Below are 27,835 nucleotides of genomic sequence, written 5' to 3'. Positions count from 1 at the left end.
GAGCATTTCTGATCTTGAACTGTAACTGGTGAACTTCCCTAATAAAGCTCGTAATCATGAGTGTGATGCATGAGTTCTGTGTGGTCACTGCAATGAATTATCAAACCCAGCAGAACAGGGAGTGCTGTGGGAGGTACTGCTGGTGTCTGACCCAGTTAAGTTTAAGGTAGAGACATGTCTGACTCCCATCGCATAGGAATCAGCCAAGGATTCCTATGTGGAGCTTGAGTCACCTTCCCCAGGTTAAGTCAGAAGAGGTCAGATGCTATTTCCATGCCCTTCTTACAGTGTGTGCCAATTTTCGTGGTTGTCAATAGTGGATTTCAGATACCAAGGGCTCAGATAGAAAGAAAATGGTTTGAAAATGTCATGGCAACACAGGTACAAAGGTACAAATGTGCTTGACACAATGGATGGATGGATGTATTGTGATAAGAGCTGTATGGGCCCTCAATAAAAGGATTTTAAAAAAATAGTTGATTTAGACGTTTCCAAGATGACTCCCTGAATTAGTTTCTATCTGAAAGAACTTGGCGATGTGCTCCTTCGATTGTCCCTTGTGCCTTCTACTTGGTCTTATGTCTGTCTCCCGCACACCAGTCAGCATAGTTACCTAAAAAGGCAGAAGGTGAGACTGTCCCATTACTGCGTGACACCATGACGCTGATGCCCGTTTCGATGAAGGGCACGGAGAAGTCGACCACCTCAGACCGCTCCTCGTTGATGGTGAGCGACCCCACTGCCATGTAAGCCCTCTTCATGACCACCTGGGGAGACAGGACAATCTCCGATTAGAACATTCACAAAGGCAGGGGCCCCAAGAGCAGAGCATTCACAACCCAAAGCAGTTATCTTTGTGTGGTGGGGCAAGCCCTTGCTGTCGATGGTTTTGTATTTCTTTTCAAATATCCAAAATGAGCATTTGCAAAGCATATTTAGCTGAAACAATCAGAAACTGGAAGTGGGCCCGCCTTTCTGACACTCACCTCACCAATCATCCCATTCCAGGTGCCGTTGATTTTCTTCCCATGCTTCCCATTGGTCACCAGGTAAAGGTCATAGGTGAACTTCACCGACTTAGAAATTTTCTTAAGGATGTCAATACAGAATCCCTTGCAGCATTTTTTGATGTAACCCGGCTCTTCGTCGGTTTTATTCCTAACCGGTTAAAGAAACAAACAAATACAACAGCAAAAACACAAAAACATTCAAGGTTTTATCCAGCAGGCAAACGATGACTTTGATGACTCAAATTCCATTCCCAAAGCAAGCGCCCTTCATCGATCAATACAATTTTTATCAGACCCAGTAAGGAAATAAACGTGGCCATCGGACAGCGATGCTCACACCATGGCGCCATGTTTTCTCACCATTTTCATGCTTCTTTGAAGTGAAACTTATCTCAGCAAGGGATACACATCCTAGGGGTTCAGTCTGTTGAGTTTCCACAAAGGGAACCCTTTTGACCAGCTCCAAGACCCAGAGACTGGCAGCCTACAGGCCTCTTCTGCTCGCTCCATATGCTTGTCACCCTCACCAAAGAGAATGCCTTCTAACAGCATAGATGACTTCCATCTATTTCTCAAGATGTTTCTTGATCTCATATTTTCAGGACATGCTGGCTCAAGGACATATATTTCAATACCCATACTAAATCAAAATCTCCACAAACCAGGGATGCCTGGTCATGGAGGTCGTGCAAGGCCAGAGAAACGCAACTTTAGTTACAGTTCTTCTCCCAGACCCTGCTCTAGACAGAATCTGGCAGCAGAGCAGGGAGCTGCCAGTCACTCCATTCCTCAATAGTAAGTGAAAAATCAGACATGATGCCCAGTGTATTCTATGCTTCCCCTCCCAGGCCAGCCAGGTGCAACAGCTGGATCAAATCGGACCGTCCTGGGCCGCCCAGAGTGACGAGGGGGGGTGGGAGGGGGGGTGACGTACTCGGTGACGATGCGTTTTTGGCAGGGGACCGTGTTCCTCATGCAGGTTCCACTCAGAGGGTCGACGCTTTCCACAATGACAAACGGGGCCTCCTCGAGGGTCACGATGCTCAGGTGGTCATCCTCCTGCTCTTCTGTCTCGGGACACATGCGGGGCCACACGTAGTACTTCATCTGCAGGGACTTGTCTTTCCACTTCCCTACCTGGATGGGGAATAAACAGAAGGCTCAGAAACCACTGGCTGCAAACCTAGCATCACCCTCTCCTAGCATCTCCGGAGTCTCCCTGGGAGGCGGCTAGTCAATGAAAGCAAGCAGATGCAGGCATCCTGTCCCGTCTGAGAGAGAAGCCTACTAAGGTACCCTATGCTCTAGCCCTCCAAAAGAGACCAAGGTGTCGGAGTCTAAGAAGATGAGGCAGTCACGCTCTCACAGACAGTCAAGCTCTTAACGTCTAGACCTTGGACAACCTACTCTGCTCCTGGCAGCGTGCTAAACAGGGTGTTGCATAGCAGCGTCACTCTGCCCCGGGCCAGGTTCGTCCTGAGAGGAGGACTCAGAATCATAAACCAATGCTTACAGAGCCGTGTGTAAGTGCTAACACCGCCGCCTGTACCACGGGCTGCGAGGATGCCAGAGTCGCCTGTGTTGTGTGTACCTGTCAGCTCTTCTACTTAACTGGAACACGGAGCATGAGAGTGAGAGCAGCAAATGGCTTTAGAAAGGTCAACCAAAAGGACTGAAGTGAATGAGCCAGAAGGATGTGCTTTGGCTGGAAACAGAGGTCCAGTGGGGAGCCGAGTGGAGAACAGGGTGGCTCTGAATTGGAAGCGAATGAGAAGAAGTCAGGATTACAGAAGACCGACGCAGCTTGCCTGGGGAAGGCAGGGTGGTTGGTCCTGCGATGAACACCACGGGTCACTGCAAGTAAGCACCTGCTGGGCCAGGTGAAAGCCCCGGGGTAACCAGACAGGTGGCTGTGAGCTGCCAGGTCTGGCCACGTGGCTGCACACGGACGCGAAGTCAGCAAGGAGCATTCTTAGCCACTGCAGCGTCACTATCAGAGGGACTCGGTCGGCTCAGAAGGCAAGGGGGTTTTGTGGGGGTTTTAATAACACTCCTGGATAAGCACATGAAAGTCCTGCTGCCCATCATCCGAACTGTGTGTGTGTGTGTGCGTGTGATACGTGACGTGTTGGGAGGGGTTCATAACCTTTTAGAAGAGCCATTCATTCCTGTTTTTATAATACAATCCACATGACACCGTTGGGAAGTTCTTGTTCTCCCGCTGCCACTGAGTTGACTAAAGCAAGAAGAGCACCTCGCAATTTTCTTAATCTGTGACAAAGGATCACAGATTGCAAACCCCTGCACAGTCCCCATCCAAGAGACCCTCCATGGAAAGACGCAAAGTGAGGCACCAGGAATATAAAACTACTTAATGTATTAAGTACATGCTTCGCATAAGAAGCAATGAGTTGGCAATAATTCATTATATATATATATATTTAGACTTCAAGATTCAAATAAAATCCAAATGGCCTCCTTTCTTTGGGCCGGCTTTTGCCTACACTTAGGGTTCCATCGAGTGTCTGCTTGGGTATTGTAGCCTGTTCCCCTTGTCTCAGGTGTTGCCCACTTCCATGCCCCATGGTGGCCTGCACAGCCTCGGCCCTCATTTCACTGCCTCATTACTGCCTGGCGTCCTGGGCTTCCTTGTTTGCACCTTCACAGTCTCTCTTTAGCATGTATCCTATGGAGGATTGGTTTCCTCTCAAGTGTGCAAGCCAGGTGGTGCTTCTGAGTTCCAAATGACACAGTGGACCAAGCATTGCCTTTCCTTCTATGTAGAGTCTTCTCACTATTGTCGGTCTAAGTTAGGTACCAACCTGAATGTTGCTAAAATGACTTACTGTATATACTCATGTATAAGCTGAGTTTTTCAGCGCATTTTAAATGCAGCTTTTGTGGTAAAATTAGGTGCCTCAGCCGATATTCGGGTCAGCTGATACTTGAGTAGATACGGTATTTTTGCAGCAGGTTGTCCAGTCACGTGGAGAGGAATGTCCTTTGCCAGAGGCTAAGGGGAGAAGAAAGGCAGACCGAGGCTTTAGGGCCCATCACAGCAGGTGAGCTCCAGCCTCAAGCAACTGTATTCACCCCAGCGGCCAATCTGATTCTACACTGTATTGAATGATGTGAAAAAGGCTGGACGCTCTAACGAAACTATTGAAAAATTGCTGTCACCCCTACCATTGTTCCTCAATAGCACCTTTTGACTTTTCTCTTTCCAATCTAGATTTCTTCTTTTCAATAAACCCATTCTAGGATGACAACAGGAAACTCCAAAGTCCACAGAAGGTTTGTCCCCACGTCCACTGTGGACACTGATGCCAAATGACTCTGAAGCACCATTCTTCTCATAATTAATTCCCTATTCAATGTCCGCAACCTCTCAATATCTTCACGAAGGCACCCACTTGTTCCCCCTCCATGGACAAGGTCTTTGCCATGAACCCAACCCACCTCAGTAATGCTGTATTAGTCTGGGTACTTTAGAGAAACAAGTCCACAGGAACTCATGTATAAGAGAGAATTTTATATAAAGGGTAAGTGCACATCAAGAAAACATCCCAACCCAGTGCTGCCCAAGTCCACAAGTCCAACATTAACCCATATGACCAACACCAATCCATAAAGTCCTCCTCCATCTCACAAAACAGAGGCAATGATGCCGAGTGCAGGAGGAAAGCCGAGTCAGTGAGCGTGTAAGCATCTCAGTGCTGGCAGGGGTCTCCACACAGCTGCTCCAGCACCCAGGGCTGCATCGGGGTAGGTCCATGTGGATTCTCCTCAGGGATGTCTTGCAGGAAGTCAGCCTTGCCAGCTGAAGCAGGAACTAGCTAAGGCAACCTGGTCTGACCATCAGAAAGCAAGAGACCAGAGAACTAGAAAGATGAGGCTTGCTGAGCCATTTATCTCTCCACCCTTCAATTAACCCCACATGTGTTTATCATCCAGGTTGGCACGATAAACTACCTCAGATGCTAACTGCACTTTTCCAGAATATGAATCCTCAGTTGGGTTTGCAAAAGGAAAGGGGTATAATTTTGCAGGGTTCTGGGCTAGCCTAAGACAAGTGGCAGCAGACGGCTGCACTGTCTTTCCTGAACTGAATCCGCAAACGAGAAATGCTCCACTTACAGCATTTGGAGAAAGGCCCCATGCTTTTCTGGTGAGCAAGACAAAATATAATATGGATTCTTAAATACTCTGAGAGATTGTATAGGGCTTCAGAACCTTCCCCCCACAAGAAAAACTAGCAAATAATTATTTAGTGAATCATTGCCAATACGGAAAGAGGTCTCCAGCAATGAGCCAAGGGAGTCTGTTCTTAGCGTTAACTTGCACAGGGTTGGAGAAAGCAAACTAGAAGTCATGCTTACACAACTGCAGACGGCACAGAGCCGGAAGGGAGAGAAGATAAGCTGCATTGCCGAGTCAAGTGTGGAAGAGACGGGAATTAATTGCCATGAGAGACTACACCAAAAGGAAGGAAAGTTACCACTGTATGGAAAGTCTCACATTTAGATGGTTTTTATTTTCTTTTGTTTTTAGCCAATGCCCAGTACTCAAAAGAAGAATCTTCTATTCACAACAGCCTATAAAAGCTATTTTGATGAACAAATGGCTACATTTACAGACTTGCAGTGTCTGGCTTGTGAGGAAAAGGAAGGGCATGAGGCTCCTACGAGGCTCTGTGTTCGTCATACCCCCGCTGGAAAGCTAAGTTTTGATCCTCTAATTCTATGATCTGCTAATTTTCGTTAAATATGCCATTCTTATTTCTCCAACAGTAATTTGTTCCCGCCGCTCCTGTTTCCCAACCTCCAAGCCGGCTCTGACCCTCGCCTCCCTCAAATCAATCAACAACAGCAAACCAAGTCTGTAGCAGACGCTGGGCCATACGGGCGGGATAACACCACCGGGTTATTGCCAGGCATGGGACATACCTATTAATCTCATCCATCCTCAGGGCCAGCAGCCCTGTCAGATGGAGCCTACTACTTGACATGTTATTTTACAAATCAGTACAGAGGCATCTGATGATTGCCCATAGTCTCAAGGACCATGAACTTAAGTCAGGATCAGAAAGGGAACTCTCTGACCCAGAGCTCGGTTTCCTGCCGAACGCATTGCTCTGATACTCTGATAAGGAAGAGTAAAATCTAGTTCCTGTCCTTCAAGGGCAGTCTTACGGGGTAGGATTTTCTGTGGACCAAAATATCAATAAGATGATGGTAATTACAGTAGCAAAAGGTATGACTATTCTGGGATTCAGAGTTGTTTCTGATTATCTAAATGGGCCAGGGCATAGTGTCCCAGAGTTGCTTATTTTTCAGCAAGGACTTGTAACACAAGAGGAGGTTCATTAGAAGAAGGTCAAGAATCTGCCTTGTGCAGATGGTCCTTCCAGTGAAAGCCGTAGTGTTCGGGGAGCAGTGGTCGAGCCCCGCTCTCCTCTTTACACACCTGCGCATGCTAGCCAGGCACTCGCTTGCTCTCACCCTTGAGAGCTGATTAGCTTGTGCACATCTTTCGGCATCACATTCATGCTTGAAAGGACCCATTAAGAACTCACTTCCAATGGGCTGATTCTAACTCAGAACCACCCTTTCGGGCACAGCCGAACTGCCACATAAGGCCCAAGGTGATACATCTCAACGCCACCCATCCCCCCTTCCCCCCCCCCCCCCGCCCCACAGACTGCCTCGTTTTCTCCTGCACAGCAGCTGGTGGGTACATACCAGACCTTTTGGTTCACAGCTGAGTGCTTAATGGGTGCTCCACTAGGGTTCCTTGAACTTGGTTGTGAATGCCATGAAGTGGAAAACGCAAATCAGGCCGTCCTCGCTCCCCCTCCCCTCCAGTGGCTAAGCCTGTGGCACCACTGGCTGGAACAACCACCTCCACCCTGATGGGACCTTATCTGCTCCCTTCTTCTTCAGCCCATTTCTAAAACCAGCTTTGTCGGGGACTTTGGTCTTGGCTCCTCCACTATTTCCGTGATGGGCAGCACATTGCAAACACTGTCTGGGTTTCAGCCGGGCCGTCTATCAAGGAATGGAGGAGGTTTCTTGGGGCCTCCAGAGCATTTCCTGATTCCACTGTCTCCTTGGGACAGGGGTTCCAGCAATGTCAGCGGATTCCATGGAAATCCTACAGGTATGGGAAAAGCGGTCTTGGTTCCAATTCCTAAATGGAAGGCAGTCTGACTCCTGGAAACACAAAGGTTTATCTTGTCTTAGTGGTGATTTTATATGGTCTCTTCAAGGGTGATTATAATAAGGAAAGGTAAATGCCTTAAGATTGGAAGGATGGCATGGAATCTGCTATAAATATCTGATTTCTCAATGCCAATCAACAGAGCTGTGGACCGTGTTTACACAGAAACCCCCTCCCAATCCAGGCCCTGGCTGCTGATTGGGTCTGACCTAGCAACCCTCCAGGACAGCAGAGGTGAGGCTATTGATCTTTCCAGGTAAGGGGGTCGGGGGACGATTCTTTGACTCCAAATAGAGGCTGGGGATTCCACCTGCTGACCATGGTTAGCAGCTCAATGCTAAAGTCACTAGGCCACCAGGGCTCTACATTTCGAGAAAGCCACCTCACATCCCATAGAGGGCACTGCCACTCATGGGGCCTCATCCGTGCTGGTCAGAGGAGTCCCGTGCTCCATCGAGTTTTCTCTGGCCGGGTTTGCAGAAGTTGATCAACAGGCCTACCTTCTGCAGGGCCGCTGTGTGGCCCTCCAACCTTCAAGTTAACAGTGAGGTGCATTAACCACGGGGACTGCCCAGGGCCTTCAAGGGGAGAAACACGAAATAATGAACTAACCCAGGGCAGGTGCATGTAGACAAACCAAGAGCGGTGGAGTCCGTCTTCTGTCCAGAAGGAGACAGCTTGGTGAGGCTACTCTCCAGGAAACGTTTGATGGAGTAAGGTAGCATGGTCAGTAGGGAAATGAATCTCCTGAGACACTGGGAGGAAAAATCAGGCTGGCTTCCAGGCCATGATATTAAACATGCACAGGGTGGTAGGAGATGAAGTGAAAGGGAAATATTCCAGAAGAAATGCAGCAAGAAGAACTGAATGAAAAATCTGTAGTCAAGATTTTTAAAAAATGATCAGAAAATAAAACCCCGAGACATAATGAAGACAATGTCTATGAAGCACTTTCAGTTCCTTGGAGATCGGCACTAAACAAACATCATTACCACAAGCACATTTAACAACAACATCTGTCTCTAAAAAATTCAGTTATCTGCCATACTAACAGTTAAAAGGATCTCTTGAGGATGGAAATCATCTTTCTCAAGAGAGGGGAAAAAAACCCCAAAATCTTTGCTTCATGTCCTCAGAAAAATACGGTGTTGTTTTGCAGGGTTTGATACAAGATGAACAGCTAGCTGTCCAGGCAGGGGCTATCGCCTCAGAAGAAATCTACCTTCCGGACCCATGGCCCATTAGTCTTCCTTTATGATGAGTTCTGGGATCCAATCTCTGGTGGTTTGAGACTTCAAAGTCTCCCTTCTGCTAACACATTTGCCCCCATTACCCCCAGTGAAATTGGCACCAATTAGCGCCCTGACAAGGCCAAGCCTTGGGGACCATCCCGCTGCAACCCCCCCACCTTGTTTGCCCCAGCACCACACAGGCTGTGCTCACAGCAGGGTGAGCGTGTCAGGGTGAGGGAGGGAGAGGGGACCCAGGCAGGGTACTGCTGCCATCATTGCTGCGGCAGCTCTGTGCAGACCAGCAGAGGACAGTAGACGCCCCGGGCTGCCTCTTTTACGGCACAGAAAGTCATTTTTCATTTTTTTAAGATCCTGGAACAAAGGCACTTATTAGAGCCTCTTTAGGCGTCAAAGGTTATTTTTCAAAAATCAGAGTGTTTTGTTTCTGGCTTGAGATGACATCTGGAGCTAACACTAAACACTTACTGCTTATTTTAAACCTTCATCTGACTTTTATAATTTAAAGCTACATGTGATTTCACGGGGCTAGCTGAAGGAGCAAGCGGCATCTTTGCAGGGCAGCCAGCCTTCCACATTCCATTCAGGACCAGACTGGGGCCTGTTGGCCGAGTGGTCCCACTCTCATCTTCCCTGCAAGAGGCCCACGTTCCATTCCCAGTGAACGCCCCTCACACCTAGCTGCCACCACGTCAGCCAGTGGAGGCCTGGTGTTGCTGTGAAGTTGAACGGGATTCAGCTTCCAGACCAAGACTAGGAAGAAAGACCTGGAAATCTACACCCCCAAACAAACCAAGGGGAATCCTATGCGGTGTTTGGCTCCATTGTGGATGGGATCCCCTCACTGGAGCCAACTGGATGGCAGCTAACAGCAGCAGTCAGGAGCAAAGAGTGTCAACCAGGAGGCTGGCATTCCTGGTGTGCCGAGGCTGCTCTTTGGGTACACCAAGTCACCTCCTGATGGAGCAGAAATCTGAGCATAGCGGGCCCCTCCCATTCCTCCTTCTCCGAGGCTATACCTCTTCACTCGATGGGTTATTAAAGGTTGATTGTAGGACAGTGTGTCTTTTAATATTTTCAACCCCTGCCTGACCCCTCTATAACCAAATGAGTATTCGGATGTATGGCAGTCCAATGGCATTGTCCACATTCATACAAAATGCATATACCCACATATGAGGTCAAGATAAAGGATGCATGTATACATATGGACGAGCATTTTTCTAAAAGCAAATCATAATATATACATGTCTCTACAATTGGCTTTTCTTACTTAATGATACTTCAGAGATTTCCTTTGAACTCAATATACAATAGATCTGACGACTCCTCTTTCCACAGCTGCTTAGTCATCCATGGGCCTCAATTCATTCAATCATACTCTGGTTGACAAATATTTATACTACTCCCCACATCCCCATACTCTAGCAACCGCCCCCCCCCCTGGAAAAAGTCCCCAAATGTAAACACATAGGTTATTTCTAAAGCATCAACTCCTGGTCATGGAAAAAACAGAATCAATGTGTATTTATCATTTATATATCCAAATGGTCTTGCGAAAATCCTTTACCAAAGAAGTTTGCAGCAGCTGCCATTCCTACTGGCCAGAGAGGAGAGTATTTCTTGCTCACCTCCTCACCAGCCCCGTTTTCATCAGGACTGAACGTTTGCCATTCTATGGCATGAGACATGGTATATGGTTGCACTCTTGTCCTCCGCTCAGGGTCAAGGTGAGCCCGGCGTGTCTGTCCATCCCTGTTAGCCATTGAGACGCCCCTCCTGTCCTCTCCAGGATAGCCGTTGTTGCTCTTTCTTATCTGTTTCAGGGCAGAGCTCCTGGTACAGCCTGATAGTAACCCTTAATCTGTCAGATGTGCTAGAAATCATGTTCTCTTAAGATTTATCTACCATTTCTGGGCTGTTTCCTTCTGATACACTAAAGTTTACTTCTTTTTTATGTACAGTGCCTTTTCATACATGATTTCTGATTTGCCACTTCACTTAAAAAAAAAAAAAAGGCTACCCTACTTTCCAAGTGATACTCTTTCGTGGTAGAAGAAGCATTCCACTTCTTCTACAGGTTGGTGGTCCTGACTCCCCAGTGCTCCGGACGAGGAAGCAGTGGCAGTCCGATTTCAGCGAGACTGCAGTACAAGGGGCCCTATGGGGCAGTTCTAGTCTGTCTGGCAGGGTTGCTGTGAGCTGGGGTGCAGTGCTGCGCTCCAGTTCTGCGGTCTCCTTCTGCTTGAGCCCTGCTTCCACACGGAGGAGCACTTCCTCTCCCATTTTCCTCCAGTCCTGTCTTTGGTCTCACAATCTCCACGCTGTGGTCTTTGATCATGCAGGCCAACCATTCTGTTCTTTGATCTTCTGTACTAATGCGGTGGCTCAACCTCTCTCCTTGGTGGTTACTTGAAGATTTCAGCTGTATTTTTTAAATTGTGGTTCAAATTATAAATACACAGGTATCCCCTACTTTCCGAACATTTGCTTGACACCACCTCATGTTTATGAAGGACCAACATAAAAACTTGTTTTCAATAACCAAAAGGAATTAAAAAGGGAATTTTTTCTTTCATGGGGAAAAATTAAAACTAAAAAGTCAAACTAGTGGTTCAGCATTGGTTTTACAGGGAGCCATAAAGAGGCGGGAAGAGTGCCGTCGTCCCTAAGCTCCGTCCTGGGAAGACTCAGCTTCTCCACTTCAAGCCACCAAAGCTTTGAACCGTGTTGCTGCACATTCCATGTTAGCAGTACTTTAGGTCTTACTTGTTACTTGGAATGTAATTGGGTAGGTCATTTTGGGGATCTTGGAATGCTCAAAATGTTTCCTATATTGATTCCTGGTAATCACCTCATAGGGATGCTCTACTTTTGGATAGTGAAGGAAAGAAACCTGCCTCATAAAGATCTGCTGATTCCCCATCTTTTATACGTAGCATTTGGCCAGATTGATTCTGTCCGTCACGTTGGTCAACCACCAGCGCTATCCAGTCCCACATTATTCTTTCACCCTTCACTGAAGCTCAGGGCTTAGGCTAAGCAATGCCTCCCTCACCGTCTCTCCCTCTCCGGTGACTTTGACAAAGTAACCATTGACTTTGTCTGTGGATGTTTGCCTAGGCTGCATTTTTAAAACTATTATTAAATACTTTTACTGGGGGCTCTTACATCTCTTATGACAATCCATACATTCATCCAGTGGGTCAAGCATATTTGCATATATGCTGCCATCATCATTTTCAAAGCATTCTCTTCCCACTTGAGCCCCTGATATCAGCTCCTTACTTCTTCCACATCCCTGCCCCGACCACCCTCCCTCACAAACCCTTGTTATAGATTATTTACAGATTACAAATAGATATAGATTAGTATTTTTATAGTTATATAAAACTATTTAACTCTATAGTTATAGATTATTATTTTCATATCTTACATCATTCTTTGTCACCCCTTACCCACTTTCCCATTGTTTGTCCCCCTGGGAGGAGGCTATAGTTTGATCCTTGTGATTGACTCCTCCTTTCTCCCCCCACCCTCCCCTACCTAGTCCTCCTGGTATCTCTACTTTCATTGTTGGCCCTGAGGGGTTTATCTATCCTGGATTCTCTGTATTGTGGGCTCTTATTTGTACCAGTGTGCATGTTCTGGTCTAATCCTATTTGTAAGGTAGAATTGATAGTGGGGAGAAGGAAGCACCAAAGAACTAGAGGAAAGTTGTTTGTTTCATTAGCCTACACTGCACCCTGACTGGCTTATCTCTTCCCTGTGACCCCTCTGTAAGGGGATGTCCAATTGTCTACAGATGGGCACTGGGTCTTCACTCCATGCTCCCCCACAATCCCATTCACCTTGGGTATGATTTTGTTCTAGGTCTTAGCTGCCTGATACCTGATCCCATGACACTTCATGATCACACAGGCTGGTATGCTTCTTCCATGTGGGCTTTGTTGCTTCTCAGCTAGATGGTTCCTTGTTTATCTTCAAACCTTTAAGACCCCAGACACTGTATCTTTTGATAGCCAGGCACCATCCGCTTTCTTCACCACATTTGCTTATGCACCCATTTTGTCTTCAGCGATTGTGTCAGGAAAGTGAGCATCCCAGAATTGCTGGATTATTAGAACAAAGTGTTCTTGTGTTGAGGGAGTTCTTGAATCGAGGCCCAATGCCCATCTGCCACCTTAATTCTTAACACACAGATATGAGTACATAGTTCTATTCCCCTCTTGTTATATATAAATATATTTACGTATGTACATGACTGTATTTGGACCTCTACAAATGCATTTTGATATGCAAAGTCCTATCTCTGAATGGTCTATGAGGAATTTGAGAACCAGCCCAAAGTCAATTCTAACTCAGAGTAACCCTATAGGGCAGAAACCCTCCTGAGGGTTTCTGAGACTGTCCATCTTTATGGGAGCAGACAGCCTCATCCTTTTCCTTGAGGCACAGCTAATGGGCTTGAACAACCCACCCCATAACTCACTGGGACAACAAACCCAAAAACCAAACTCGCTGTCACCAATGCCGACTCATAGCAGCCCTATAGGGCTCGGTAGAAATCCCCACTGTGAGTTTCTGAGACTGTAACTTTTCACGGAGGGAGAAAGCCCTGGCTTTCTCCCTTGGAACGGGCTGGTGGTTTCCAAGGGTAGAGCTGTTAGTTAGCAGCCCAATGTATAACCACTCTACCACCAAGTCTTCTTACTGTGCGTGGCGAGGCCTCCTCAAGGGGAGGACAGGGAGTTCATTATTTTGCCTCTTGGCACCTCTTAAACAAGCGTGGCTTCAGTCAATCAGTCCCTGACTGAGGTCAGTGGGAGGAAAGACATCATACCGTCCACAAAGCCTCCATGAGACATCACACCGGTGCTGCAGCATAAAGACACAGGAGGTAAAGGCTGTCCCCACACGGCCTCTCTCTGTTCTCTCTGCAGCCTTCCTGTCTTTATAAGGCCTGTCTGCCCACACCTATGTCCACGTGAATTGCTAAAAGGACCGGCCTCACCAAGTATCTAACAAGGGCAGTGGACAGGCTTTGATGCTCCTTCAAATCATTTTCATACTCAGCATCATCTGCAGTTGTCAACCAGCCAGCATCTTTCTTTTTGTTGTTTTTTTTTTTTTTATTAAGATATTCCAAAGTGATCCTTGGGTAAATTTGGCCCATTTGCTTCAGCACTGACTGAGCCAGGACTGATGACATGGCACACATGCTGAAGAGAGAGCCCCGCCAGCCAGTCTTTTTAAAAATTTTTTAATTATTTTATTGGGGGCTCTTACAGCTCTTATCACATCCATTGTGTCAAGCACATTTGTATACACATGTGACCATCATAATTTATAAAACATTTCCTTTCTACTTGAGCCCTTGGTATCAGCTCATTTTTTTCTTCTTTCCCCATCCTCCTTGCCTCATGAACCATTGATAATTTATAAATTATTATTATGTTCATACCTTACACCAACCGCTGTCTCCCTTCACCCATGTGTGTTGTTCATCCCCCTTTGGGTGGGGGGCAGTTATATGCCGATCATTGTGATTGGTTCCCATTCCCCCCCCCTTTCCCCTACCCTCATGGTACCGCTACTTCCATTATTGGTCCTGAAGGGTTTATCTGTCCTGGATTCCCGTGTTTTCTGCTCTTATCCGTGTCAGTGCACATGCGTTGGTCTAGCTGGATTTGTGAGGTAGAAACGGGGTCATGACCGTGTGAGGGAGGAAGCATGAAAGAAGTAGATGAGTGTTGTGTGCTTGTCAATGTTCTAATGCACCCAGGCTCTTCCAGTGACATTGAGATTCCAATTGCACCTCAGATTTCTGCTCTCCTTGGGTGCCCCTCTGCCGTTCAGAGAAAGCCTGGGCGCTCTCTCGAGCTGTGGGTTCCTACTACTGCAGTTGACCCGGCCATCTGAGGGATCTTTGGTGCCGAGTTCCCAGTCTCACCTCTCCTGTTCCGGTGGAATGGAGGTGGAGTAGGATCTGGTGGCAAAAAGGCAGTTTCAAGTTCTCTTGGTCATTACAGATGATGCCAAAGGCAAGCGTGTGATAACAGCGTAAGAGTAACTATTCTGGGCCAGGTCCTGTGCTAACTACTTCACTAAGTCCCTGGAAGGTAGATATTAGCATGCACATCGAGGTTCACTGAGGTACCAACATCTTGTCCCTGACCCACTAGCCTCCAAGAGCCTGTATTTAGTTCACCATACAGAGTTGCCAAGGGATAGGTCCTCATCAATTTACTCCTGATCGCCTTGCTGTGATCTGAGGGGAGCTGAAGGGTGTTAATTGTTCCATCACCTCCCACTTTTACCTTAGAATCGCACAAGTGGGTCTGATGGTGTGGCTCGCAGGTTGGTTAAGTAATTTGCTACTTAAGCCAAGTGAGCTTCCTGATGCCCTCCTGGCTCATGGGCTAAGAACCTTCCAAGTTCTCCATCACTCCCATCCACCGGAAGCTACCATGAGAGGGCTCTTCTGGACCTGGGAAAAACTCAGTTACTCAGGGCTGAGAGCCTTTTATCTCTAAAGTGCTTCCTTCCAAAACAGACTCCCCTTCTGGAACAACTAAATGGAGTTCTAAACCATCTTCTGTCCCAGGCTGGACCCTGGCGAACTCAAATAGCCTCAACGCTGGTTATTTTCTCTCAGAATCAGCTTCCTCTAACACTGGGCTTTGGATGTGTGCATAAGCCATACCCAAGGCCTTGGATTCCTCCAGAGCACAAAGCTCAGCATCATTGCTGACTGCTTCATGGATGATGGGTTGGCTCGAGGGGTGCAATCATAACTTGCTTTTACATCACTATGAGTCTGACTCAACTTGATGGCAGTTAGTTTGGGGAGAATAGTCCCAGGCTTCAGTCACTGGCAATGTTCATAATCATGTTACCTGCTCCTTACTTTCCACCTGTGTCTTCCGATGACAAGTTATAGGGATGAAGTGAAAGTGCAGAATGTCTGACCATCCTGGACTCTGACTCCCTCAGTGCAGAGCTGACTTGGCAAGGTTTTTACTGTATGTCGGCATGTATTCCTTCATTCATTCCCTCCACTGCTGCATCTATTTGGCATGTTATTATTTAAGAGCTTGAGCTTTGGCATCAGAAAGGCCTGATTTAAGTGCTGGCTTAGCCACGGTGGGTTGTGTGTGTTGTGTAGAGCTCTGGACAAGAAACTTAATCATATTAAATTCTGTGCTGTAGGTGTCTGCTGCATTGCCTCCCAACCGGCCTCTCTGGCCTTCTCTTCTCTTACTTCTCTCTTTAGCTTATCTTTCCTTCTTTTGTGAACTGCTTCTATCTCACCTCAAACCATATGGTCCTGGGGAGATGTCCATACTACTGCATTTCCCCTTTCACTCCCTGACTTGGCCATACCTAAATGGTTGAGGCGTGGGCCACCTGACCAGTTAGACCAAATCATTGAGACTTTGGGTCTTAGACCTCAACATAAAGTGTTAAGTCAGTCTTAGAGTAGCTGTTTAAGCTGTACTAACTATATAAAAACCAGAAGCAAAGGCCAGCCATGCTTTGTACGCTATAGAAAAAAGTGAACTGGCTCAGAAAGAACAAAATGAAGCTAGGGACCCTAGGAAAGTATAGGCAAGGGAGACAAGGCATTTTTTTTTTTGGGAGACCGCCCTAGTCTTAGAATGTAGCTAGCTCTTCAGGAGGCTCAGCCATATTGCCATGGTGGATTCTATGGAGAGAGCATAATATCCTCATGAGAAATGTTGCTTAAACAAAGCCCACATGGAAGAAGCACACCAGCCTGTGTGATCGTGAGGTGCTGATGGGATCAGGTATCAGGCATCAAAGAACAAAACATCATATCATTATGAATGAGAGGGATTGCAGATTTGGGATGCAAGATCTATCTGTAGGCAACTGGACATCCTCTTACAGAAGGGTCGCAGGGAGGAGACGAGTCAGTCAGGGTGCAGTATAGCACTGATGAAACATACAACTTTTCTCTAGTTCTTTAATGCCTCCTCCACCCCACCCCACCCCACCCCGCCACATACACCCACTATCATGATCCCAATTTTACCTTACAAATCCAGCTAGACCAGAGGATGTACACTGGTACAGATAGGAATGGGAAACACGGGGAATCCAGGACAGATTAATCCCTCAGGACCAATAATGAGAGTAGCAATACCAGGAGGGTTAGGGGAAGGTGGGGTAGACAGGGGGAACCGATCACCAAGATCTACACATAATCCTTTCCCAGGGAGATGGACAACAGAAAAGTGAGTGAAGGGCAACATCGGACAGTGTAAGACATGACAAATAATAATAATTTATAAATTATCAACGGTTTGGGAGAGAGGGAGGGGAAAATGAGCTGATACCAAGGGCTCAAGTATAAAGACAATGTTTGAGAATGATGATGGCAACAAATGTACAAATGTGCTTGACACAATGGATGGATGGATGGGTTGTGATAAGAGTTGTATGAGGCCCCAATAAAATGATTAATAAATAAATACATTTCAAAAAAGAAGAAGAAATGTTGCTTAAACTGCCTGAAGTTAGGTGTGTATTCCCTAGAACCCCAAACTTCCTCATACCGTATTCTGTCACCATCCATAAATGGCTACAGATCACCACAGTGATTCTTTACACCTAAATGCGAAAATGTTCTGCAGAAAGTGCCTTGCACTTTAGGTAACGGGCATCAAGTAAAGAACCTTGGGAATGGTGGTTAGGTGGTATTGATCATCCTTGACTGTCGATGAACATCACAGGAAATAAGAAATCCTTGGAGTCAGGAGAGATGGGCAGCCTTGCCTCCTGAAGTCTTACCCAAGGTCAAGGAAAATGTAAGCAATGCATCAAGTTCTCTACAGCCTGAGGTCCAGGCTGGGCCATTTGACTATGGGTCTCCTCTGGATGACTGGTAACTCTGTCACCTATCGGGCCTCTAACCCTCATGGAGGTTGCGTTGATGGTCGCATTGACTACAGATGTAGATATCTCCCTGAGCAGGTCATATGGAGTCTCTCAGGAGCCCTGGGGATGTAGAGGTTATGAGTTGGGCTACAATCCGCATGGATGGCAGTTCAAAATCACCAACAACTCCTCGGGGGAAAGACTGGGCTTTCAGCTCCCGGAAACAATCTTGGAAACCCACAAGGGGTCACAGGAGTCAGCACTGATTTAATGGCAGAGACTTAGGTTTTGTTTACGGAGGCTTCTAAAACCTGGCCCATGTGCCAAGCCCTGTTTCCTAGTCTAGTGTTTTCCATGTCCTTTTTCTCCTTTTCTGGACCCTTCAATAAATCCTCTTCTAGGAAAAGAGCTCGGAGCCAGAAGATTCCCAGAAAACATCTACGTAGGGATTTCCAAAGCCAAGCAAGTGTCAGAAGCAGGATCCGAACATACAACCTAACACCAGAGACTCTGCTTGATTCTATTCTTCTCCACTGCTTAAAGGCAGAGAACAATTGTAGGCATGTCATGATAATGCCAAATAAATGGTATCAACCTAGAAGAGTCCACCTATTCTGTTCTCCTTGGACTGTCCTGAGTGCTGTGGGCCTAACATAGCACTAGAAATTCTCTAGGTCAGGAAGGGACTCCAAGGCATGGAATGGAAGCATGGAAAGGCACGGAATGGAGACTATGATACAGAAGGTAAGAAGTTGTTCAGAAAGACCCCTGTGAGCCCAAGATCATGAAGGAGGATGGAGCCCCATCCTCCTTCACGATATCCCATTCTCCTTCATGATCTTCCTTGAGGTTTGAATGTTTTATATATGTACAAAGAAAAGATTATTTGAAAATATGCCAAGAATCTGCCCATTAATCTTAAGACATAGTGACCTAGCACCTCTCTTAAGGATACCCCAAGTCACTTTAATCAACAACGATACAAATAACTGCATGTTTACTGCATGGCTGACCAACCAACAACCCAAATCAGGTTCTAGCACAAGTTTTCAGGAGCGAGGACCGATAGCTGGGTTGAGCAGGACTTTATTAAAGGAGAGGGTGGAGAGTGGTGTTTAACACGGCAGGGGGCACACACACATGTGTCAAGAAGAAAGTAATGGCAAGCATTATGGAAATGGAGCATGTTGCCGAAGAATAATGACGATGTTTTCCAGACCACAAATCTGAATGTCAACTGATCACGAGGAATGCGCTTTCAGGGAGAAGGAGGTGAAATCATTGAAAGCACGATCACCCGGGAAATCCAAGACTTAAGGCTGAGGATTTATAGGGAAGAAACAAGGCAGAAGCACCGACAAGACATAAAAATAACTTAGGCCCTAAGGGAGCACAAGCGAGAGAGGTCAAAGTCATTAGCAACCCATTACAATTTTAAAAGACCAGACCACAGAGACAAGTTCCCACTCATAGAAGATATGTGTCCAAAAAGGACTGATTATAAGCTCCCTCACAGGATGGTTTCCTCACACCTTCCACTAAGATCTTGCAAAACAAGATTCATTTCCTAATAAGATTTATTATGGTCCACCACCTCTCCTTAGCCAGAAGGGCCGATTCTGTGCATATGCATTCTCATACGTGTGAAGCATGTAGAAAATAAATTTTTTTAACCAAGCTATTCTGGACTATACTGTCCCAAACTAGGGCATCCAATGTCATTCTCTTTCTCACTGAAATGCCTTCCTCCAGCCACAGAAGGTGGAAATGACAAGGAAGGGGTCTACCCTGGCTTCCAATCTCAGATGCTTCAACTCGTGCAGATTTCTCTATGACTCTGAGCTGGTTCCCAACACCCAGGGTCATGTTCCTCCATTGTACCCCCTCCACCTGGCCCAGAGCCATCTCTCTCTAATGCAGACTTTCCTCTGTGGAACCTTCTCAGAGCTGGCCGGTGTCTTCCCATCCACCTGTCGAATAGAATCTAACCTCTAGAAAAGAGTACACTTTTTTTCACCCTCTCGCCCTTTCCATTGCCCCCTCCTCCTTCCCATCCTCACTTCCATCCTTCCTTTTGCTAGGTTGTTCCTCTCTCTTCTTTGGCTTCTCTCTTCAGAATCTCCGGCCTTTGATAGCAGCATGCGATGCTATTTTTACTGGAATGTCCTTACCCATGCTGGGGCCTTCTGTTTGCAACACTCTTCACCTTCTGATGACAGCCGCCCAAATGTAACAGTCCAGCTCTGGGAGCATCCAGTGGAAGAGCCTTTCCTCGCCACACTTGTAGGCTGGGTAAAAGGGTTAGCTATCCTCCCCATGCACTTCAAAAGTACCTTCTGCTTAGTTCTATCCCTCGACTCTCCACATGATCCTATATTTGACTGTCCACAGGCCTAGTCTCCTTCGGTATCCGTCTCTCAGCACCAAAGGCTGAATTTTCTAGTGGCCCCACTGCCCAGCACAGGGAGTTGTACCTAACACTCAAAAAGTGGTCCTTGAAAAATTAATTAATTGGATTTCAAAGGAGGAACCTACTTTAGGTAGTTAAAAGGAAATTCGGGCGTTTTAATGAAGAGAAATGTAAATGATGCTACTCGTATGAGATGGCTTCAAAAACTCTGTAGGGAAATTCTATTTCTCTGTGACCATTTTGACACTTCCCTGTGGTACGAACTAATATTTATTAAGCATTTACTAGGTGTCAGAGATGATGTTAAATAATGCACATCCATGCTCACATTTAATCAGAGTCGTCTTATTCAGATAGACATTATTTTCATTTCCTTGAGGGTAACTTGTTATGTTAGTGGTTTTTAATGACTCATGTTCTCCTTGTATCCAGACCCCTGTGTAGTTCCCTCTCACATGGGCTCTGGGTTTGGCCTTGTGGCTTACTCTGGCCTGATATAGTTAAAGTGTATTGCCAACCTGGCCGATAAACACTAGTGGAGTTAATTGAAGGGCAGATTGATAAATGGCTCGGTGAGCCTCACCTTTCTGATGGTCGGACCAGGGTGCAGCTGCCTTAGCCAGTTCCCTGCTTCAGCTGGTAAGGCTCATGTCCTGCAAGACATCCCTGAGGTGAAGGTGCATGGACCTACCCCAATGCAGCCCTGGGTGCTGGAGCAGCCGTGTGGAGACCCCTGCCAGTGCTGAGATGCTTACGCTTTACTGATTTGGCTTTCCTCCTGCAGTAGGCATCATTGAGTGTGTTCTGTAAGATGGAGGAAGGCTTTAAGGATTGGTGTCAGACATATGGGCTAACGTTGGACTTGTGGGCTTGGGCAGCACTGGGTTTGGGTGTTTTCTTGATGTGCACTTACCCTTTATATAAGCCTCTCTCTCATACAGATGAGTTTCTGTGGATTTGTTTCTCTAATGTACCCAGACTAACACATGGCCAGTAGTGTGACATATGTAGACTTGATACGTGATTGTGCAGTCGGGCTTGCCCTCTTGGCATGCTGCTGACGCCTTGTTGAACCATTCTGGAGAATGACTGAACATCCAGAATGAGTTCCAGGGGACAGGATAACCAGTATCACGAGCTGGACTTGACAGTGAAGCCATCTTGAACTATCCAGTCTCAGGGGAGTTGTGAGGCAATCACAACCAGATAAGTGATCCCAATGCACGTACCTCCCACATTACCCCCCTAATTATTCAAACTATGAGCTCAACAATTATGAGGGCTGTTCCTTCAACCTACTAAGTTTGGGATTAATTTTACATCATCCAAGGTAACATCACCTCAGGAAAAGGTTGTGTCTATCAGACAGTCCCAAGGAAAAAAAGAGAAAAAGCAAGATAAACAAGCAATAGAATTAGAAGACAAACTAGCACAAAGTTCTTTAGAACTCTTTAATATAAATAAGTACAGTGCTGACGTAAGTCCTTCTTAATTGTAGTACTGTTAAAATAGTGCTAAACTTAGAATTTGAAGTCCCGGATTTTTGGCCCAGCCCTACCACTGATAAGTTCTGTGAATGCGACAAATCATTTACCCTCTTGGAATCTGAGTTTCTGTACCAGCAAAGAGGGTAAAGAGGAGGGCCTTCAAAACTTCATGGAGGAGAAAACAAACAAACAAAATTGATTATCGTCTAATTTCATTTTCCCATGAGGTGTGTGAAGCCCCTTCATATGTACATTCTCCTCATTATACTTCTACTAATCTTACAGAACTGACAGGAGTATCAAATGTCTATCCCACTATTTAAATGCTAAGTTTGACTGTGACTGATATTAATTTGGGTCACAGCAGTTCCTACCAACTTACCTATGAATTAAAAACAAGAAAAGTTGGTGGAAAGGAGTGAAGGAGGACATTCTAGAATAGGAAACCCAAAAGTTCAGCTGTGAGCATGCTCCCACGTATCAAATAACGTTTCTTCGATAGGTATTCGACACCTTTACTCTCAGTGGTAGCGTAACAATTTTCTGGGAATGTCTTTGAATTCCCCAGCCTATTGCTCCTCCTCACTGCATATTTTCAATCAAGTTTCTTGACTGAAGGTCAAGGCAATACCTGGTTTCAAAGCAAGAGCACGAGACCCCAGGTGTTAAGACTTGACTGGGTTCTGCCTCTCACACGCCCGGGGACCTTGTCCTTGAATCCTGTAGACCTTGATTCTCTATCCGGTAAATATGAGGGTAACCATTTCCTGAAACCCCTATAGGGGTTGAGAGTAACAAATATGATTGTCTGCATGGGGATGTCTCGAAACGAACTAATTGCAATACAAAAGGTAACAGCTATGAACTCTCCCATTCATCAAAAAGATATCCCACACAAAGAAGGCACCAAGGACCAGGGACGATGCTAACTGGTAAGCTAGGTAGGGGGAAATGGGGACACTAACATTTTTGAGATGCAAAGTAATTTGCCCATGGCGTGCAATTAATAAATGGCCGAGTTGGATTGAAATCCTTCTCTGCCTGGCTCCACAGCCTGGCTTCTTGCGACAGGGCTGGAAGCCTCCAGAAAGGCCTCTCCTCAGCCTGGAGGAGCACAGAATTCTTGGCCAGGTTGTTTGCCATTCAATGGGGTCAACAACTTGAGACTAACAAAACAGATGATGAAAAATGTACTGGGGGGATAAATTCCTGTTTATAAATACATTTTAATTAATTTGTCAACTCAGATGGGGCAAAAGAAGAGTGTTTCCAGATGCCTGCCATGGATAATTAATTAGCAAAGAAGGCACCAGTCCCCAGGCCTTGAGTTCATGTCTAGAGCACATGCTAGAATGAAATACTAACTGAATTGCCTCAGTGCCTCGCACCTTTACTAAATTGCCCCTCAACTTAACTAATGCCAATTGATTGGGAATGAACCACATTGAGAGTGACAGCTGAATCGAAAAGGCTTCACCAATTACAGCTTGAAGCACAGGCCAGGAAAGCAGGGAAAGACGGGTCTAGTGTCTTTAGTTCAAATTAGAAAGGTCAGAATAAAATCAATGGGAAGTTAGCTTATGCACCCACTAACACTTATAAATCCCAAACCTGTGCCAAGTAAGGTAAAACACAACAACAACAAAACCACAGAGAACTAATATAACACTAAGTTCCACCATCACTAAAAGTCACCACTTTTCCTAATCACCTCCTGAAAAAACCCAGCCACTGAAAACCTTATGGGAACAATTCTCCTCTGACACACATAGGGTCACTATGCACTAGAGCAGCGGTTCTCAACCTGTGGGTCGAGGCCCCTGTGAGGGTCAAATGACCCTTTATTTTTTTGTAGTTAGTTCAAGGGTCATTTGTTGGCCTTTAGGAGTGTTTTCCAGGGCAGTCTGCTGGGGTACCATGCCCTGGCAAATAATGGCCCTTTCACAGGGGTCGCCCATTTCATAACAGTAGCAAAATGACAGCTACGAAGTATCAATGAAAATAATTGTATGGTTGGGGGTCACCACCACATGAGGATCTGTATTAAAGGGTCGGTCGAGGACCTCTGCTCTAGAGCCCACCTACGGGCTATTGGTGGGAATGGCATCAGCTTTCTTGATGGCAGCAAGGCGAGCTCTTGGGGGAAGTCAAGGCGTCCAGATTGTGGCCTCAATTTTCTATTTCACTTTGCTCACTGGAAGGACAGATGCCCTGGAGACATAGTGGGTTACACGTTGTGCTACTAACCTCAAGGCCAGCAGCTCTACTCCACCTGGCACTTCATAGGAGAGAGATACGGTTTGCTACTTCCCTCAGAAGTTACAGTCTCAGAAACCCACAGGGGCCGTTCTACTCCGTCCTCTAGGGTCACTGGGAGTCAGAATCGACTCGATGGCAGCTTTTAGTGTTTTTACTGAAAGGGTAAAAGATTATTTAGGAACCAGAAACCTGTTCCCCTCGGTCACTTCTAAATACAAAGCCGTTACACTTTGTTATTTGTAATTCTGTAAGCACCACCACAACATGTGGTGTTAGGCCAGTACAGGAGAATAAATAATCGGAGCCGACGTGAAATGACTTTTTTGGGGGATGTTCTGAGTAAAAGCCCTTTTCCAGGAATGGGTCCTGGGTCTGTTTCCACAGTTAGCACTATGTGGGGTTCTAAGATTGCGCCTAATGTGTTGTTTATACTTTCACCTGTGAATTTCCAAGTTTTATGTTGTTTGGGTTTGTCCCCTGCCTAATTAAGCAAAGGAAGTTAATGAGGGATGAAGTGACTAGTGCTGCAGGTAAACAGAATACAATGTGCAGAGAGAGAAGTAAGCAAAGAGTCAGGTCTCTTACTGGGAGGCTTGAGGGTTAGGGGGCTGGGCAGAGGAGCAGGCAGGCAAAAGGGAACTCCATTGGGTGTAATAGCACAGATAGATAGCAGATGTTACTTCTGGAAGTCCCCTCCTGAGGTAGTTTATTGTGCCAACCTGGCTGATAAACACATGTGGGGTTAATGGAAGGGTGGAGGGCTCGCCTTTCTAGTTCTCGGGTCTCTTGCTTTGTGATGGTCGGACCAGGGTGCAGCTGCCTTAGCCAGTTCCCTGCTTCAGCTGGCAAGGCTCACTTCCTACAAGACATCCCAGAGGAGAAGCTGCATAGACCTAGTCCAATGCAGCCCTGGGTGCTGGAGCAGCCCTGTAGAGACCCCTGCCAGTGCTGAGATGCTTACATGCTCACTGATTTGGCTTCCCTCCTGCAGTCAGCATTGTTGCATGTGTTTTGTGAGATGGAGGAGGACTTTGTGGATTAGTATTGGACATATGAGTTAATGGGTTAATGTTGGACTTGTGGGCTTGGGCAGCACTGGGTTGGGCTGTTTTCTTGATGCTCACTTACCCTTTATATACAACTCTCTCTTATACATATGAGTTTCTGTGGATTTGTTTCTCTAAAGTACCCAGACTAACACACCTCCTGAACATCTTGAGGAGTGAATCCCAAAGAGCCTGCACAGTAAAGTCACTTGTGAGCTATTAACACTGTTGGGTGGTACAACTGTATAAGCACTGGGCTGCTAGCCGAAAGATTTGTGGTTCAAACTCACCTGGCGCATCTTGTAAGACAGGCCTGGTGTTCTTTCAATAGGGCAGAGCCTTGACAACCCTGTGGAGCATAGGCCTACCTTGAAATACACGGGGCCGGGCGGGGGGGGGGGGGTGTCCCCATAAATTCAAATGGCCTCAATAGCACCACGTTTGTTCGGCTTCCTTTTATGTTTGGCAGAGCGATTCAATGGCTGATTCTTCAGCTTGATCCCACACCTGTCACAGTGGGATTTTTTACTCATATACAATCTATAGAACAGTATGGTGTACAATCTCCCCATGTGACTCAAATGTGCAATAGGATCATGAACCACTCACGTGTGGCAATCTGATGGGCAAATGAGAAAACCAATTTGGCAAAGCAAAGCAGAGAGAAGGTGTGGGCTAATGGCTTAGGTGATGTTTCTCAGTGTCTTAGGTACTATTCCATGGGGTCACCCTGATCAGCTCTACATTCATGAGCTCTCATATAGCTCTGTGGGAAAATGCGATCATATGACACAGGATCCTTCACCTTGTGAACTGGCCTTTGGCCACTGTGATGGTCTGTATAGTGCTGCAGTGGAAAGCAGGGTAGCTAAATAGCTTAGACCAGAAGTTCTCCAACATTAGCACCACGTGGGAACGTTTTAGAAACTCATAATTTCAGACTCTACCCCATCCCTTCTGAATCAGCAACTCGGGAGCTGAAACTCAGAAATCTGGGTTGCAAATTATTTGGTGAATACTGAAGCTTGAGAAACACTGGATGAGATAGTCATTGCCTAACAAGCATCTTGAGTGGTGTGGTAGTTACATAATCTGGTGTCAGTTTGGGACTTGAAAGCATTAAGAGTGAAGGGGTGGAGTCTAGTCTGTCAATCACATCACAGCCAAGGAGGCCTCTGTGTGGACATGGCCTTCTCTTGAGAATTCTGGGAACTCCTGTATTTCCTCCTTGGAGGCAGGAGACACACTCTCTCTCTGCTTACTCCCTGAGTGACGCTCTACTGACAAGACACATGACACTAACTGATAGACTCCATGTTCTGGGAACTGGAGGAGCCATGTGGAGACCCCTGCCAGCACTGAGATGCTTCTACAGCCACTGGATCCACAAAACTTTGCACCCACTGGCCTGTGATCTTCCTGCATTCAGCATCATTGCATGTGTTTTGTGAGCCTGAAGAGGGCTTTATAGATTGGTATCATATATATGGGCTAATATCAAACTTATAGACTTGATCTGGACTTGCCTGAGATGTTTTTCTCAATATTCAGTTGCTCTTGTATATAATCCTCCTTCTTATATACATGTGAGTGTCTCTGAATTTGTTTCTCTAGTCTACCATGACAAACACAAGTGGCAACTAGAGGAGTGGGGACCACCGGTGCTAGGGTTTCATGAGGAACGTGACCTTTACAACTGGGGATGAAGGTTTGCCTCTGAATAAATCAAGGACCACAGGTAAAGTTCATTCTCTTTCACATTGGGGATTAGTAACATTTACTATGCATCTCTTGGCTGACCAGCAGCAAGCCAGTGGAAATAAAATTCCATTAGCTCCCTCAAAGAGGCTTGATGCTGAAGCGGATAAACTCCTGCCTTGAAAATGTTCCATTTTCCACCTGGGTTAGAAACATATTCAGCACCCTACCTGGTCTTAGCTTAAAAATCCCTTTTGTCAGTTCTTGACTGTACACCTTAATAGCTAATAAGAAAGTTGCATAAACTAGCAAGAAGAAAATTTAAAAGGTCTTTGGTCTTGCAGCATGCATTCAAAACTTACACCTAGTTAGAGATACAGTACCCACCCCCAAACCCACCCCCACCTGTTTCTGATTCTCCCTTGGCTCTGAGCCCTCTTACAGCCTACGACACAGCTGTTGACAAGAGCAATGTGCTTCAATAATGGGAGAGCTGGGTCACAGCAGATAATCCATTTATGGGCAATAAACATTCTTGCCACACTTGGATGATCATGTCTCCCCTGGCAGCTATAGAAACATGAGAGAGTCTTCAGACCGAAGATGGATTCAATGCAAGATGAAAACCCCATGTGGTTTGGCCCATGCTCCTAGTCATGTTCCAATTGACCCTAGCAGAAAAAGTAGAAATAGTAGACTCTCTAACTAACAGATCCTCTGTGTGAGGTCCTATGGGGAAGAGCGATCCAGGAAACAGGGACACAGGTTCTGCCTTCAAGGAGAAATGGAGAGGAAAGAAACATGCATGTTGAAAAAAACACATCACATGAACTAGCTATGACAGGCTAACAACCTAACTTCATTGCTTGTTCCTACGAGTGTACCGAGGGTAGCAGAGCTGCCTCTTAGTTATTTGGAGACTCGGGTCAATGACTCTGCCATCTTCAACATGAGTTCTCCAAGGTCTTCAGGGAGTGTCTCCACTCCAGTTATCAAGAGACAAAAGGGATGAGTTGATTGGTCTGGTCTGGATATGACACCTATCAATTCTATTGACATTCCATTGGCTAGGACTCAGTCACTCGGCCAGGCCCAGCTGTAGGAGAGCTTAGGAGAGAAAATCCACCTGAGTACCCAGGAAGATGAGCCAACAATGTAGGAGAATACTTAACCATCTCTGTCTTACTAATACTAGCTGTGTGGACTTAGTAATACTGGTTGTGTGGACTTGTGGGAGGTTAGTAATAATTTTCCTTAGTCTTGTCTTAAGAAGCCCCGGTCTAAGTGGGCTAAGCATTGGGCTGCTAACGTCAATGTCAGTGGTTCAAACTGACCAGTCATTCTGGGGAAGAAAGATGAGGCAGTCTGTTCTGTAAAGGTTTACAGTCTTGGAAACCCTATGGCACCATTCCCCCTTGACCCATTGGGTCGCTATGAGTCAAAACGGACTCCACAACACGGGGTATGCTTGTCTTATTTCACCGCTTCCCATGACAGGGAGTGGTTGTGGAGTCACTGACAGTCTGATTTTCTGTACTCATGGCTACTTCCT

The 27,835-nt window shown here is 46.2% G+C and overlaps 1 protein-coding gene across 1 annotated transcript in view; it reads right to left on the bottom strand.

The window, feature by feature from the left end:
* GRIN2B (glutamate ionotropic receptor NMDA type subunit 2B) overlaps positions 1 to 27,835 on the bottom strand; it is a 370,685-nt gene that overhangs the window by 65,737 nt on the left and 277,113 nt on the right. The window contains exons 4-6 of the mRNA XM_075553089.1: positions 1,945 to 2,147; positions 987 to 1,158; positions 614 to 767 (exon numbers count right to left, since the gene is read on the bottom strand). Of these exons, the coding sequence (XP_075409204.1) occupies positions 614 to 767; positions 987 to 1,158; positions 1,945 to 2,147 (529 nt within the window). The remainder of the gene's footprint in view (positions 1 to 613; positions 768 to 986; positions 1,159 to 1,944; positions 2,148 to 27,835) is intronic.

The sequence above is a fragment of the Tenrec ecaudatus genome, chromosome 6 (genome assembly GCF_050624435.1).
Source record: "Tenrec ecaudatus isolate mTenEca1 chromosome 6, mTenEca1.hap1, whole genome shotgun sequence".
Taxonomy (NCBI): Eukaryota; Metazoa; Chordata; class Mammalia; order Afrosoricida; family Tenrecidae; genus Tenrec; species Tenrec ecaudatus.
Note: the sequence above shows the minus strand (reverse complement) of the source record. Positions and strands in the feature narration are given on the sequence as shown.